Source organism: Phocoena sinus, chromosome 6 (genome assembly GCF_008692025.1).
Source record: "Phocoena sinus isolate mPhoSin1 chromosome 6, mPhoSin1.pri, whole genome shotgun sequence".
Lineage (NCBI taxonomy): Eukaryota > Metazoa > Chordata > Mammalia > Artiodactyla > Phocoenidae > Phocoena > Phocoena sinus.
The window spans coordinates 113018419-113034584 of NC_045768.1; the positions used below are offsets into that span (position 1 = coordinate 113018419).

Genomic DNA, 16166 nt, shown 5'->3' on the forward strand with positions numbered 1-16166 from the left:
CGCCCATAAAAAATAACCTATTACTTAGATGGCATCTGGGCCTGTCATTCATTGTTAGGTTTGAAAAACAGTGATTTAAAACAGATCCGTTTTTGAAAAGTAGGTGCCTTTTGTGTATCAGAAAAATAGAGGCCTGAACATCAGTGTAGTTGATAAAGTAGGAATGAGACCTTTTGTTCTAGCTCCTTCTGAATTGTGCAGTGAGCTTGCCGACCTTGTCTGGGGGTCACTCCCCCCGTTACCTGTGGGTGCGCCCCATCCTTGGTGTTACAGGCCCCCCCCCTTGTTATCCGGGCACTCTGCCTTTCCAGCCCCCCCGTCTTGTGCACGTCACCAGTGATGCCTAATGCACACCTTTCCCCGAGTGTGTTGGGTCCTCTCTAATCACCATTTCCTCTTATAGGGTCAGCTTCTGGCCCCGGCCCCCTTGGTGGACTCCTTTGTAATTAAACCGCTCGGTCACTTCTTGGAAGAAAGTTCTTCCTGGGCCCTCTGCCACTTGGGTCTCCTGTCCTGTACCATGTGGATCCTTGACCCCTCTCTAATGGGGCGGTTGCCACACTGTCCTGTAATTATTGATTTACTTTGTCCTCGTCCTTGACTCTTGGGTGACAGGGGTGAGGACCGTGTCTTCCCTGTGTGTTCCACACCCCGGCAGTGTGCCTCGCACAAGGAATCTTCTCAGTTAAAGTGCAGTGGTTTGGATTGGTGCTCGGTGCTTCTGAAAGTCACCTAAACAGGTTGCTCTTCATGCTTTCATGTAACCATCACCATCTGCGTCAAGAGTTACCTTTGTGTGGTTAGAGACATCAGGAGTCCCTGCACAGACGGATTCTAGGACACATGTCGGGAAGAAAGAAGGCCCAGATGAACCTCTTTCTGTAGTGTGACTTTGGACATTGAGATAGAACTTAGCTGATTTAGAGCTTAAATGATGTGATGCTGGGCTACAGTCACCGTGGCAGGAACGTGCTTCTTCCACAAGGCTCTTCATCTTTGACTTTGGATTCCCGTAGCCCATGTTCAGACATCACCTTAGCTACCTAAAAACTCAAGTTAGGGGAGAAAGAATGGGCTGGTAGAATTTTTCTTTAACATTGCAAAAGAAAATCTTTTTTAAACCATGTTTGTAAAACAGGTTAGCATAGGTAGTTTTCATTGATTATGATGCATGGGAAAGGAAGTTGCAGAAAGATATCTGTAACTAGGGTGGCCGCAGCTGGCTACCACTTTTGAACGTTAGCATCTACGATGTAATGAGCACGTCAAGCCCTGTCCATTCCACCGGAAGTTGAGATTTCCCACCTCGCCTTTCCCACCTCGCCTGATGAGTAGGGACCTATCAAGATTGTGTCTTATCTAAAAGGTGGCCCCTGTGCCCGTCACATCATTTACGCACAAATGAAAAATGGTGATAACTCTTTGTAGATTTTGTGACAAAACCCCATTCTGTGGAGTATAAAATTATTCATCACAGTTGATGGGGAAATGCCAGCGCGAACACTGCCAAGAAAAAACAATCCTGTACATTCATGTAGTTCAAAACACCCTGAAACAAGAGGCCCTTTTCCTTCCAACTCCAGAAATTCATGGTCAGTAGTCATGTTTTATTTTAGGTGCAGAGATAGCAAATAAGCCTCCACAAAGCATTTTATTAAAATGCTTTTAGATAAGATGCAATTGTTGGAAAGTAAGAAAGGGGTCAAGTTAAAGAAAGGACATTTGATACTTGCTAAGCGTTTTCTCTTTTGTTTCATTCGTTAAAAAAAAAAAAAAGTCAAGTATTCTGTGAACGTTTTCCCAAAGGCCCTGAGCAAACATGTGAACCTTAACAATTTGTCCATTGTGGCTGTCTCTAAACCCCGGTTTGGGAATCTGTGGCCTTCGTTGTTGTATTTTGAAGGACTGCGTTTTAAGCTGCCGGATTACAGTCCTTGTGGTTAATTCTACAGTGGCTGAAATGTCTTTCCCAGCGTGACAGTGTTATCAACTGAACTTGTCACGATGCTGTCTGCAAAGTCCGACAGGCTGAACAAAGTACGTTTGTAGAACATTTCCCCAGCGTTCAGAGGGACGCAATGTCTTTATGTTCTTCTTGCACCTCCCTCCTCTTGAGCAGGTGCCGGTGGATCCCACCCCAGCGTGGCCACAGGGCAGGTATGGGAGGGAAGCAGGACCGTGGGCGGCTGAGATGGAGGAAACTCTGCAGAACTGCACCGAGTTCCTGCCCTCCACGCGTTCTCCTTGTTACTGAGCGGATGTTTCCCCAGCACGGAACTGGGAAAAGGCAAGGGCCTGGGTGGGAGGGGTGTCAGGAGGCTGGCACAAGCTGCATCTGCCCCGGGATGATTAGGACTGAGATGGATCAGCGGTGGGACTCCTGGAGGTGGGGAGGGGAGCTGGGCTGGGCCTGGATGCGGCCAACAGCCACTCCCAGTCTCCCAGCACCTGCACGGCGCATTGAATTTACCTGTCTCTCTCCACAAGGGATTGTAAGCGGACACGGCCCATGGCTTGTTGGGTTCCTAGCGCTCCCAACGCCCCCTGCCACCCCCAAGTGCCTGGCGGTGTGCCCAACACATAATAAATACTTTTTTGAGAATCCGAACTGAAAGGGCATGGCGTGAGACACGGTGAATTCTTACCAAAGCCTGTCAATTCGTTAGTGCGCATTTTCAAAAATGAGTGCTTTCTTTTCAAAAATGAGTGCTCACAGAGAGTTTTAGAGTACAGACGCTTGGCTTCCACACAGCGCATAGGCGACATGTTCTGCTTTCAAAGCACCCCAGTGACTTTTCAGATGGGAAAGGAGGGGAGGGATGAGTCAGCTCTCCAACGTGCCCGCAGCAGAGGGGAAGCCTCTCCCCTTACCTGGTCAGGCCTCTAAGCGAGCTCGTGCCGTTTCAGAGCAGTCGCTGTGTGTCCAGCCCAGAACACCCACTGACGTGATTAAAAGATGACAGCACAGCCGTCTCCCCTTCCCTTTGTCCTGGCTGACACAGTGTGTTGGAAAGTAGAAACCATGTGGCCAGCCTTTGTTTGAAAGCAGCTCTGATTTACACACCTTAAAACCCATTGTGATCTCCCATTTGCTGCATTCTCCCTAGTTGTGGGAAAAAAGGTCACAGTGTGTTTACTGCACACATTTATGAGAACCTGTCTCCCTCGCCGACTTGTTTCTGATCCTCCCTGAGATCCTTGGTCAGGCGTCTGCCCCGGCCTCATGCCCTGCAGGGAGTGAGTGTCCCCAGGCGCTCGCTGCCCACAGAGCTCATGCTTCTCAGACCTGAGTCCCACCAAAGGAACCAGTGCCGGAAACCATTTGTCATGACTTCTGGTGGTGGGATGGTAGTCATAATGTATTCAGCAAAACCAAAAACAAGGTGTGATGACAACCTGAAATAAGAATAAACTCGAGAAGCGTAGTTTCAGTAAAGGATGCTTTATATGCTGTATTAGTAATTTTTATTTTTCAAGCTGAGCAATGCATGCTTGATGCATATTTGATCACGAATCCTTGTAACAGTCCTTACGTGGTAAGTCCTGGGCCGGAAACACCCAGGCCGTCGGGGTGGTTGGATCTGGGTGGGATCCCAGTCGCTCTCAAACCTGAGGCCATGCTCTTAAGCATTCTGTATGGCGCAGGTCAGCTTTCCTGCTAAAAGGAAACCACAAGATGAGCCCAAGTATAGAAAACCATTGACAGAGCCACGGCAGGGTGTCTGTCATGCTCCTCGGCCCTACAGTTCCTACTGGGAAGTCGTGTGTGGGCCACCTTGGGCAGGAAGGCACCCGGCCCCGTTGGGTGTATGTGTGGAAGGCTGTAGCTCTAAGAAAACTCGTGTCTTTCCGACTGAAGAAGTCTGTGGTCTGAGGCTGCTTTATCACCCCTGGTACTTCTTCATTGTTACTGTCCACACGATTGAAGTGATAATTTCTGCTTTCTGCTTTTGCAGACAGATTCATTCGTTCAGCAATCCATTGGGCATGTAAAGTGTCAGGGACAATTTCAGACTCTGTAGATACCAAGAAAGTTGAGGCAGACAGTACGGTCAGGATGACATCGGACTCAGGGCAGGCATTGGCACTAGTGGAACAGGAGGAAGAGTTTAGTAATAGAGTCACTGTGTTTGAGACACAATCCACTGAGGGAGGATGGTCTTTTCTACAAGTGGTGCAGAAATGGCTGGATGTCCGTGTGGGGAGATCCCTCCCTCACGCCGTACACAGAAGTAACTGGAATAGGTCTGTGGCAAAACTAAAACTGGTAAGGGACACAAGGGAACTTTTGGTCGTGATGGAAACATTCTATATCTTGTTTATTGTGGTGGTTATGTGAGTGTATAAATCTGTCAAAGCCTATTAAAATGCATACGTAAAATGGGCACTTTTTTAATTTGTAAATTATGCCACAATAAAGTTGATCTTAAGAAAGACAAATCATATCCTGTCCCTTCCCTGCTTAACATTTTTCAATGAACGTCAGCTAAAATCCAGATTCCTTACTCTGTCCTCCAAAGCCCTAGGTGATCTGGGCCCGTCTCGTAGCACCCCGTTTCCTTTGGTTGTCGGCTCTTCCTGGAATGCTCTTCTCTGGGGTCTAGGCATGGTTGATTCCCAAAGAGCCCTCAGCTCTGGGGCCACCTCCTCAGTGAAGTTCTCCTGGATTGCCAGCTGTCATGGAGGACCTGGCTGGGGCTGGCGACCGTCCTCTTATTCTTGTGGTCACGTCATGGGTGTAGGATGCCCACCCAGTCCTGCTCTGGTCTCCAAGGAGTAGGAGCTGGGACAGCAAGCGATGGGTGGATCGCGGCTGGGCGCTGGCAGAGGGATTGTGGCAGGAGAGTGAAAGCTGAGGGTGCAGGGGGTGTAGTCTGTGTGCCCGGGTGTGGGCAGGGGGCGGAAAGGAAGTCAGCCAGCTGGGTGGGAGGGAGGACCTGAGGAGAGTGGGACGGCCAGGAAGCCCAGTGAGGGGACTGAGAAGGTGGGGTGCAGGGAAGGATGGGTATTGAGAACTTCAGAATGAACTGGAACTCCAGAATTTAGAATTTGGAGAGAAGAAGGGTCCTGGGTGTGGCCGTGTGATTAGTGGATGAAATGGAGAGTAGAGGTGTAGGTGAAGGTTAGATCCTTGGGTGAAGAAGTGCAGCCACCCGTCATGTCACCCCCTACATCCAGGGAGGCAGGTGAAGATGGAAAGCAAGGCATTCAGTGAGTGATGAGGGTGGGTGGTGTGGGTCGCCTGGAAGCTCCAGAAGCTGGGGCAGTTGCCTGAAAGGGGAAGGGGGTGTCCTGGTGGGGGTGAGGGGGACACCGCACTGGTTCTGGGGGCCCTTCCGATGTGGCAGAGCCCAGGTGCACACTGCAGGAGCTGGAATTCATTTCGGCCAGCAGAGAGGTTAGGAGGGCCCAGGTGCACCACCGGTGTCCACGACGGGGACAGGTGAGTGATGGGAGGAGGCCTCGAGGTGCGGGATGAAAGAAGCAGGGGTCAGCTTTTTTTTTTTTTTTTTTTTTTTTTTGCGGTACGCGGGCCTCTCACTGCTATGGCCTCTCCCGTTACGGAGCACAGGCTCCGGACACACAGGCTCAGCGGCCATGGCTCACGGGCCCAGCCGCTCCACGGCACATGGGATCTTCCCAGACCGGGGCACGAACCCGTGTCCCCTGCATCGGCAGGCGGACTCTCAACCACTGCACCACCAGGGAAGCCCGGAATCAGGTTTTGAGCCCCAGGAAGTCGTGTGGTACAAAGTTAACATGTTCCTGCTAAGAGTCATACGTTTCAGTAGCAAAAATAACAGACGTGTATCATCACGATTTCCATGAATATTTGGAATATCTTCTGAATTTGTGTGCTATTTAAAACTTACACAGATGTGTACTTTAGCTGGGTTTCTAACATTTTATAAATAATCCTTTTAAAGTATGGGCGCTAACATTTACGTGGTTTTTGTTTGTTTGTTTTCTTTACAGAGGTTCTTAATCCAGAGCCAACTCCATGGACCCAGGCCGGGTTTGGCCCTTGGCCTGCTGTGAGCAGGGTGTCGTCTGCTAGAAGACTCCCCTGGCTGACCTGCTCTGGTGCCTTGCAGAGCAAGCGAAGAGGATGGACGGAGTGACGCGCCCTCTGCCTGTGTGCCTGCTGCCTTCTGCGTCCTTGTTAATCCTAGTGTCCACTCTGGCGACTGCTAAGAGTGTGGCCAACAGCACTTTAAACGGCACTGACACGGTCGTGGGCTCAGTGCCCGTGGTCATTGCCAGAACCGACCATATCATCGTCAAGGAAGGGAACAGTGCCTTGATCAACTGTAGTGTTTATGGCCTCCCTGAGCCCCAGCTCAAGTGGTATAACTCCGTGGGCAAGCTGCTGCATGAGGACAGCAAGGACCATGGGGCAGGTAGGCTGTCCAGTCGTGTCCCGTGTCAGAAACTACGGGGAGGGACTTGGGGGCCGGCACCCTCAGCGTCCGTTGTTCTTATGCAGATCGTTTCAACATATCCTTTTGTCTTATTTTTCTAAGGCAAGAGAGAGAGATCCAAGTAGATCTCCTTAAGGATTCAAAGCAGTAATGAATTCTCTTTCACTCTTGACTCAGAAGACAAAACGCAAACAGCTTCTCCCCTCTAATGAAAGTATTACAGTAACGAAAATATTGTGTGTATTGTTTGAGTCTTTTAAAAGGCCTCTTGGAATGTTGCAGTATAATGTGTACAGGATATGGTAGGGGTGGATGTAAAGTGGGTTTTCCTTAAGTATATGTTCTGTTTATATGGGAGTTTTAATTTGTTTCAAGGAACATAGCAGTTGTCTATCATCAAAGGTCAGTTTAATTCGTGGACTGTGGGTTTAAAGGTCACATCTTTTGAGAGCAGTCTCTGTGCAGCTTCTCACCAGCAGCCAGAGATCATGTGTGCTCCCGGGGACCTGGCTGAAGTTTCTAGACTGTTGGCCAGGGGGGAGAAATAACCCGTGGCATAGGGGGAGTGCTTGGCTTCTCATGAATGAGTTTCTGGCCAAAAGGTGCAAATCCCCTTCCCACGTACCAGCTCACTTCAGGAAGGACTGTGGCCGGAGCGGGGCACTGTGGGCCCTCAGGAGTCTACATGCTTCCTATCTCAGGTGTGAGAACCAAGCCTGATTGATTGACCTGAAGGCCCGGGATGTACTTTCTGAGCATCTCCAGTAATGACCTGGCAGGTGGGGGTGAGGGTGAAAGGACCCGGATCTGACTTAGCAGCTGCTCCGTTTCTGCCGCCCTTTCCCTCATGTACCTCCCAGCCCACAGCCCTCTAACCCCCAGAAGAGTCTCTGCCCCAGGAAGGCCTGCATTGCTAATCTCTTTTCCTCATTTTATCTTAATCGCTCTGAAAAAGAGCAGAGGCTGGGACTTCCCCGGCGGTCCAGCGGTTAAGACTTTGCCTTCCAATGCAGGGGGTGCCGGTTCAATCCCTGGTCGGGGAGCTAAGATCCCACATCCTGTGCGGCCAAAAAGTAAAAACACAGAGCAGAAGCAACATTGTAACAAATTCGATAAAGACTTTAAAAATGGTCCACATGAAAAAAATCTTAAAAAAAAAAAAAAGAAAGCCCAGAGGCTAAAACTGTGTCTCCTTAGGTGCCGGGCGATGGCGTGTCTGACGAGTCCAGCCTTCGGCTCCCAGTCATGCCCCGACATTCACTGCCTGTGCTGCTCCTTACACGGCCGTTCAAGGCCAGGCAGCATCATGCAGCTTCTCCCCTCTAGCGCAAGTATCATGGTCACGAAAATACCATGTGTACGTTTGCATGCGTCACCTGGTAGAGGGGAACTCCCTCCCCACCAAGTAAAACGATGGGACCGCAGAACTTTCCCATTAGAAGGGACCCTGGAGACAGTGCAGTCCCAACCGCTCTTTTATGTGACTTTGCCCCGGTCCTGTGGTCATTAAGTGGCTGTGACTGGACCGTCCGTGCTGACAGTGGGCAGATGGGACGGCGCAGCCCCTTCCTTCTACTGCAGGTCAGGAGGAAGTGACGTCACACCTGTGCGGGGGCGGTGACCATGGCAACGTGTACACACTCAGGTCCCTGGACCCCACCGGGTCTTTCTGCTGGGCTGGCCTCGGGGAGGATTCTCGGGGGACCAGGGACTCCAGACCGAGCCTGCGGCTCCCGTGGGCCCGGAGCAGAGGTGGTCCTGGGTATAAAGAGCCAGAGTGGGGCTCTGAGCCCTGTATCCGGGAGAGGAGGGAAGCGTGGGAACAGAGTGGGGCTGGGGCCTGGACCTCAACCGTGGCTTTGTGAGGGCTGCCTTGGAGTTGTAGTGGCCCCGCCAGGGAGATTGCGCGAAGTCTTGATGGTAGGGGTCGAGTCTTGGCAAGTGGCCCCCGTATGTCGTTTCTCTCATTGGGAGGTTGACGGAGCCGGGGTCCCCTGGGCTCACTTCTCTTCCGTCCGTGGGCGCCGGGAGAGGAAGGGGCAGACACCAGTGCCTCGGAGACAGAGCCTGGGCGCAAGGCGGGGCATCAGAAGCCTCTGGGCGTGCTTGTGGCCGGTGGCCGTGCTGAGAAATCCATTGGCTGTTCTCAAACCTCATAAGGAAGACACACGGTGGAGTTTGTAAAAGAACTCGTGATCCTGGCACTTGATGTTCCAGCTCAGCTTTGGTAGTTACCGTACATAGTAACAGGCATTTCAGGACACAAGTAACACGGAGCAATGTTCAGAACAGCCAGGCAAGACAGGGGAAAACGGCAGAACATTTATCCTCATCATAAAATACGTGCATGGTGGTGCCACTCGAGGACCCATGGTCTCGAAGTCTCCATTTCTGACAGGAGGATGCCCACGTGCTAACCAGGATGTAGATTTCAGTTTCTGGGCTGATTGGCTAGGAGTTTAAATGCAGCAGTGTTAATAACTCCACAAGGAGGTGATTGATACAGCATGGGAAATGGTGCTCCTACGTGGGAATGTTACCTGTGTACGCAGTAGGCCACTGCTGAAACCAAACAAAATGAGCGTAATTCCCATTAGCAACCGCTCCCGTTGACTAAGCCCTTGTACCACGTTGCACACCTTGTTTCTGGTCCTTCCAGTGAGTGTGAGGGTTTGGTGGCCTTGGTGCTCACACATCCAGATGAGAAGCGGGTGCGTGGTGCCCACTGTGCCCACCAGCACATGCTCGTCCTCCAGGTCTTGGCAGGCGAGGGGTGGTGAAAGCCTCTGACCAGACGGAGTGGATGAGAGGCTGGATGGTCGCTGCACCAGCCCCGTCACCGTCACAAAGAAGCAGGGTTAGGACCCCTCCATGACCTGCGTACGAGGCTTGCACACACCCAGGTGTGTTCAGAGCCGTCTGGCGAGTTGCCCACCACGTGTGCTTTGTGATTCCAGGAGGAGTTCCGTTTCTTGTTGGTGCTGAGAAAGTGAGACGGCTGTTCCTGGCGCCAGCCCCGCGGGTCCTAGAAGGGACGGGCTATTTCCTGTCCCTGGCAGGGGCAGCAGCTGCTTTGCTTTGTATCCCTCGTGTTGTCACTTCATTCCCACAGATGAGGACAGGCTAATGTGTGAGCTATTTCTGGGGGAAGACTTTTTTTGGAGTTCACGGAAGGACACGTTTGGGGTGGTCCACCAACTATGTTACAGAAATAACCCACAAGTCCAATAACACGAGGAACCACAAATGGCCACAAAATGTCCTGTTTTCAGTTTTCCTTTTGCTGGAGGTAAGTAGGAATATATAGATGCCAGAAAGTGGTTCCCTGTTATTTCAGGTACCAGTTATCCAGTGTATTTTTGCTGTAGCTTCGTACTCTGACTTTAAACCATTGAAATGCACGTTGGTACCTTTATCAGATGATAAACAAACATTTCAAGAAAGTCAGCTTTACAGATATAGAGACACAGATGTAGAGGACAAACTTATGGTTACCAAGGGGGGAGGGGAGGGTGGGATGAACTGGGTGATTGGAATGGACATATATACACTACTATGTATAAAATAGGTAACTAATGAGAACCTGCTGTTTAGCACAGGGAACTCTACAAAGTGCTCTGTGGTGACCTAAATGGCAAGGAAATCTAAAAAAGGGGATGTGTGTATACATATAGCTGATTCACTTTCCTGTACAGCAGAAACTAACACAACATTGCAAAGCAGCTATACTCCAATAACAATTTTAAAAAAATTAAAAAGTCAGCTTTGGAAAAGGCATAGGCCTTTGTAAACATGCCTGGTTCGTTAGCGATTAACTTGGAAATTCTTCCTTCAGGTGAGGTTGTGGACTTTCCTGTGGATTTGTTTTCCATTCCCCTGTAGCATTCTGCCACCAAAAATAACTAAGAATTATCTCTGCAAATAAACACGCACAGCGTAAGTAAGCTGAGCCGAATTGTACAAAGTTCACAGTTGTCTCACAGCTCCTCGACCTTTGTGGAATTTATTGTTATAAATTTTGCTTTAGTTTACATGGCTCTAGTGTTTTTATCCTCTGCTTTGCAAATGTTTTCAGTAGCCCGTGAGATGCTTTCAACTCCTTCTGTCAGGGGGCCTCAACGAACTGTGCCAGCCACGTCTTGAGACCTGAGTGTATCACCCCCTGCAACATATCCAGGAGGGGGTCAGCGCCCACAGCACTAAGTTTACAGCATCCTTTGCCTCTGAGATGAAGCGTGGAGTAGTGCATCAACCTATGGAAGTGTTATACGGAATTTCTCTTAAATATGTTCAATATTTGAGATTTAAAAAATCAACTCCTCAGAAGGCATTAGACAGACTTTACGTAACTATAAATATATACTGCAAATTCAGCAGAACAGCACAATGGCATCTCTTTGAGCAAGTTCCTCAACTTTTCGGAGCCAGTTTTCCTATCTGTGAAGCGGAGATAATCCTCTTTGACTGCCAGGCAGGGCTGTGCAATTTGTGTCGTGTATGAAATGTCAGTCCAGTACGTGGAACCCACCAAGCCATCAGTAAACGGCAGCTGCCACCGTCATTGGTCACATCACCAATGTCCAGTGTTGTCACAGTCAGGATCCCAAGTGCGTCTGTCTCTGCTTCGTAGTACGGTGTGTTTTGTAAAGAAAGCAAATAGTTTTCTGGGCAATTTCTTATTTGTTCTCTCAAGTTCCCAACCTTTTAAAAAAACATTCAGTAAAGACCAAAAACATTTATATCCCTTAAGTGTTGTTTAGAAGCTCGAGTTAACGCTGCGACGGGTGTGATGGCGAGAGTGGCGCTCCCCCCTCCACCAGCAACATCCCCCATCCCCCGACACATACCCTCCGCATGCAAGGGGCCCGCTGCCCTCCAACGCACCCAAGCCTCAGAGCAGTGAGTGTGGATGTTACGGAGTATATTATGCACAGGATAAACTTTCCCTTTGCCTAACCCACTGGTTCTCTCCCCCGGAGGACACCGGCCAAGTCTGGAGTTGTTTTTGGTTGTCATAGCCGGGGCAGGAGGGGAAGGACTGCTGGCATCTAGAGGGTGGAAGCCAGGGATGCCCTCAGTATCCTGCAATGCACAGACAGACCCCTCCCAAGAATTATCTGATGCAAAATGCCAGCCCAAGAGAAGAAACCCTGATCTCAACTAAAGAAGCAACCTCAGCCCCCTAAAGAATCATTCCAAAGTCGGTTAAGTCACTTGCGTGAACCCATAATGTATTTTTCCATAAAAGTGGTACTTCGGTTCATTTGCCAAATTGAGTCACGTCGAGGGCCAGCCCGGTAATGAGCCACCATTTATAGCGTTGTTTTTTAATGGGTTGTGCTCCCCCTTTGGGGTGTGAGCCCAGACTGCTTTAGTCTTAGCAGTGGGAGGACCCTTCCCCATCCCCCTCAGATGAGGATGTGAGGGCTGAGATGCTATTTCCATCCACCCAGTGCAGGGTGCTCTCAGAAGACCACCTACGCCCACTCTCAGAAGAGACTCCTGCCAGCCTGCATGGACTGACGTGCTTGGCACTTTTTTAAAAATGGAGATTATCAGGCCGAATGAGCCGGAGGGTCAGATGTTTCCTTTGCCAGGAAATGAAAAGACGGGTTCTTTTCAGATATTATTTATGCCTTGAAGCAAAGCACAACTGCAGGCTGTGAACAGCCCGGGCCTCCCCCCAACCTTCCTGAGCTGAGAGCCGAGCTAATCCCTGATGATCCCAGGCCACCTCTGTCCCACATGATGTGGAAGCATGTTGGTAGAGCTGCCCCAGGACCATCCGAAGAGCCCACTTGGAAAGCCGGGGGTGGTGTCGCAGGAGCCCTTGCAGCTTTCAGTGTTTATAACCTGGGCCTCTGCAGTGGCTTGGGGGAGCTATCGTCTCCTGCAGAAGCCCCGTAACAGGTGCAGCCATGCGGGGCTCCATTTGTTCTCAATTCTGTTTTGTAAAAAGGCTTGGATCCTTTCCCCTCGGTAGCTTCTATTTCACATGTTGGAAAATAGACCCCATGCTTATAGACACGTGCGCGTGTTTGGTTCTTATTTGAAGAGTGTGGATTCAGTGCGGCATCGTTCAAGTGAGTGTTGCACTTGATTTCTGTTGGCGTAAACGTTATTGGAACTCGCACCACCTGAAGAGTTTTAAGTTGGTTTCAGGAAAATAACCCCCTTGTTTTAGCAGACTGAACCCTCCTCCTTGAAAGGTTTAAGAGCTGCCGTGTCTAAATGGCGTTGTGAACAGAGGCTTAATGTTTTCATACCACCTACCGGGAATGTAGACGAACCACACATCAGCTTGTTGACACTTTCACGGAAAGACATCTCCAAGGAAAAAGAGAAATCCTTTTCTTCTAATAAATAATTTGAGGGAAATTCTAAGAGCTTTTCAGTGGGGCATGGTGTTAATTTTTAATGCTGAGCCATCCTCAGGACGGCTGGAAAGATTGGGGATTTCGGCAGACATGGGTTTGGAGGGAAGTTGTAGTTACAGCATCTTTGTGATTGTGCTGTCACCTTTCTCATGATGCTTGGGTTCCAGGAGGAGTTGGTGCTGCTGTTTCTGTCCAGCGGTCATTTGGTCGGAAGGTGTTGGCACCGGCATTCGTCCTGATCTGTCATGTCAAGTCACAGTAACCCGTGTGCCGTGGCCTTTCTTGGTGGCACGGGTTTTTGTTGGTGGTGGTTTGTTTTTTTTTTTTGCGGTACGCGGGCCTCTCACTGTTGTGGCCTCTCCCGTTGCAGAGCACAGGCTCCGGACGCGCAGGCTCAGCGGCCATGGCTCATGGGCTCAACCGCTCCGCGGCATGTGGGATCCACCCGGACCGGGGCACGAACCCGTGTCCCCTGCATCGGCAGGCGGACTCTCAACCACTGCGCCACCAGGGAAGCCCGGTGGCATGGGTTTTGACTGTCACCACGCGACACCGCTGACCTGCTTCTCTAGTTGCTGGATGGTCCCCTGACCCAGTTCTGTCGACATGACCTCGTGCCGTCCTCAGTGCCTCCCCCTCCCCGTGCCTGGGCCCCACAGTGACACAGTGATACGAGGTCAGCCGCCTTCCTGGCCTGCGACCCCGGTGACCGCTTCGCCCAGAGGATGTAGGCCGTGAGGAAGGCTCTAGAACTGTGTCCCTGGGGAGAAAGATGCTGACAAGGAGATTTTTTTCACTACCTTGATTTTCTTACACTTGATATTTTCCCAGTCAATCTAGGCCTGCCTGATTTGAAGCGTTTCAAGAATTCTAGAAGTGGGTCACAGGCTCCATTCATCTTGCACTTTGGTCAATGCGAAAACCCAGCCTTGCAGTGTTCCTTCCCATCCTCCCAGCAACACACTGTATAATCAGGGCCCCCCTTCCTCTGGCGCTCTGCAAGGTGGAAAAGTCATCTGTTTTAAAAAATTACTTCAATCTATTTAAATTTAATTATGATTTAACCACAAGTGATTTTGTGCACTTAGACACTACCTGCATTCCTTTTTTCTGTGACTTCTCCGTCTCCTTTCCCTTTTTTTTTTTCCTTTTGGGTTCTTTGTCTTGATTTATAGGAGTTCTTTATGTTTCATAGTTATTAAGCATTTGTCAAATATTCCAGAATTTTCTCCCACTCTTTCATTTGCTCTCAACTTTAATGTAACCAATGTTACAGTGTAAAACGTTGAATTTGAGAGAAATCCGATCCCATCAGGGTTCTCTGTTAGAGTTTCTGGGATTCTTGAAATGTTGAAAAAGGCTTTCCGGTCCCAAGGTTAGAAAAATGTTTTCATATCTTTTATTAACTTTATAGTTTTAATTTTATTTAGAGTACTTGGAATTTATTTTTAGGTATCACATAGACTAGGAATTTAACTTCATTTTCTTTCAGATGAGTAGTCAGTGATGCCAGTATTCTTCCCCCCGATTTGAAATGACCTTTTCCTTCATTTAAAATTCCCACGCTTGCCAGCATCTTCATCTGGACTTTGAGGTTTCCTCTGCTGATTGAACCAGAGGTTAGAGCAGGGGACGTGCAGGTGGCGCATCCCCTCTTGGTTTGTACAACGTCTGTCAGCTGCAGCAGTGCACACGGGCTCCCCTCTTTTGCTCACCTGCCCTGCTGCCCCCTCTGGCCTTGGAAGTGCTTCCTCTCCCTCCTACTCCTCTGCCTGCACCCCCGTCCCGCTCGGGACCGCACCCCCGCTGAGCAGCATCCTTACCGTCCCCGCTACCCGCACAGGGCACGCGCCATGTGCCCCGGGTTGGCTGCGAGTCTGCAGCCCTCTCGGGGCCCGCTGGTTTCTGCAGCCGGGGGTCATGTCTTACTCATCTTTGTAGCTGCATCTTCTGGCAGGGAGCCTGGTGACAGACAATGTATTCAGTAATGTTTGTTGACCGAATGTATGAACAAGATAAAAAATACCACTGTCCTTCTAACTTCGTCACATATAGCACAGCACTCAGCGTGCTTCAGCTACAAGCGAACCTCTGTTAGCATTTCCCTTTGCAAAGGCGATGCCCCAGTTCACCTGGGGGAGATTTCCACATGGGCCTCTCGTGCCTGGAGTATCCGGGGAGACCGTGAAGGATGCCCGAGAGCCACACGGCCGGTCTTCTGGGGTTGTCAGCCTCCAGCCGTGCATCAGGATCAGGACAGAGCGGGAGGATGGGATGCGGAATGCCACCCCGAGGGGCAGCAGGGGAGCTCCCATCCGAGCACAGGACCGGAACCGGGGACTGCCCTCCCGAGTGTCAAGGAGGCGGTTTGTTGTTGTTGTTTTAAATTTTTTTTAATTTATTTATTGGCTGTGTTCGTGTCTTCGTTTCTGTGCGAGGGCTTTCTCTAGTTGCGGCGAGCAGGGGCCACTCTTCATTGCAGTGCACGGGCTTCTCACTGTCGTGGCCTCTCTTGATGCGGAGCACAGGCTCCAGACGCGCAGGCTCACTAGTTGTGGCTCACGGGCCCAGTTGTTCCGCGGCTTGTGGGATCCTCCCAGACCAGGGCTCGAACCCGTGTCCCCTGCATTAGCAGGAGGATTCTCAACCACTGCGCCACCAGGGAAGCCCTGTTGTTTTTTTTTAATTTTCTTTTTTTACAGCAGGTTCTTATTAGTTATCTATTTTAAACATATTAGTGTATATATGTCAATCCCAATCTCCCAGTTCATCCCACCACCACCACCCTCCCACTGCGTTCCCCACTTGGTGTCCATACATTTGTTCTCTACATCTGTGTCTCTATTTCTGCCTTGCAAACCAGTTCATCTGTACCATTTTTCTAGATTCCACATATATGCGTTAATATACAATATTTGTTTTTCTCTTTCTACTTATTTCACTTTGTATGACAGCCTCTAGGTCCATCCACGGCTCTACAAATGACCCAATTTCGTTCCTTTCTATGGCTGAGTAATATTTCATTGTATATATATGTACCACATCTTCTTTATCCATTCGTCTGTCGAGGGACACTTAGGTTGCTTCCATGTCCTGGTTATTGTAAATAGTGCTGCAGTGAACATTGTGGTACATGACTCTTTTTGAATTATGGTTTTCTCAGGGTATATGCCCAGTAGTGGGATTGCTGGGTCGTATGGTAATTCTATTTTTAGTTTTTTAAGGAACCTCCATACTGTTCTCCATAGTAGCTGTATCAGTTTACATTCCCACCAACAGTGCAGGAGGGTTCCGTTTTCTCCACACCCTCTCCAGCATTTATTGTTTATAGATTTTCTGATGATGCCCATTCTAACTGGTGTGAGGT

General features: G+C 49.8%; 1 protein-coding gene across 4 annotated transcripts in view; it reads left to right on the top strand.

Moving 5' to 3' along the window:
• Nucleotides 1–16166, top strand: part of MFAP3L (microfibril associated protein 3 like) — a 68585-nt gene that overhangs the window by 12284 nt on the left and 40135 nt on the right. For all 4 annotated transcript variants that reach the window (XM_032635509.1, XM_032635508.1, XM_032635511.1 and 1 more), the window contains exon 2: nucleotides 5977–6401. In XM_032635509.1, coding sequence (XP_032491400.1) covers nucleotides 6110–6401 — 292 coding nt within the window. In that variant the 5' untranslated portion in view covers nucleotides 5977–6109. The remainder of the gene's footprint in view (nucleotides 1–5976; nucleotides 6402–16166) is intronic.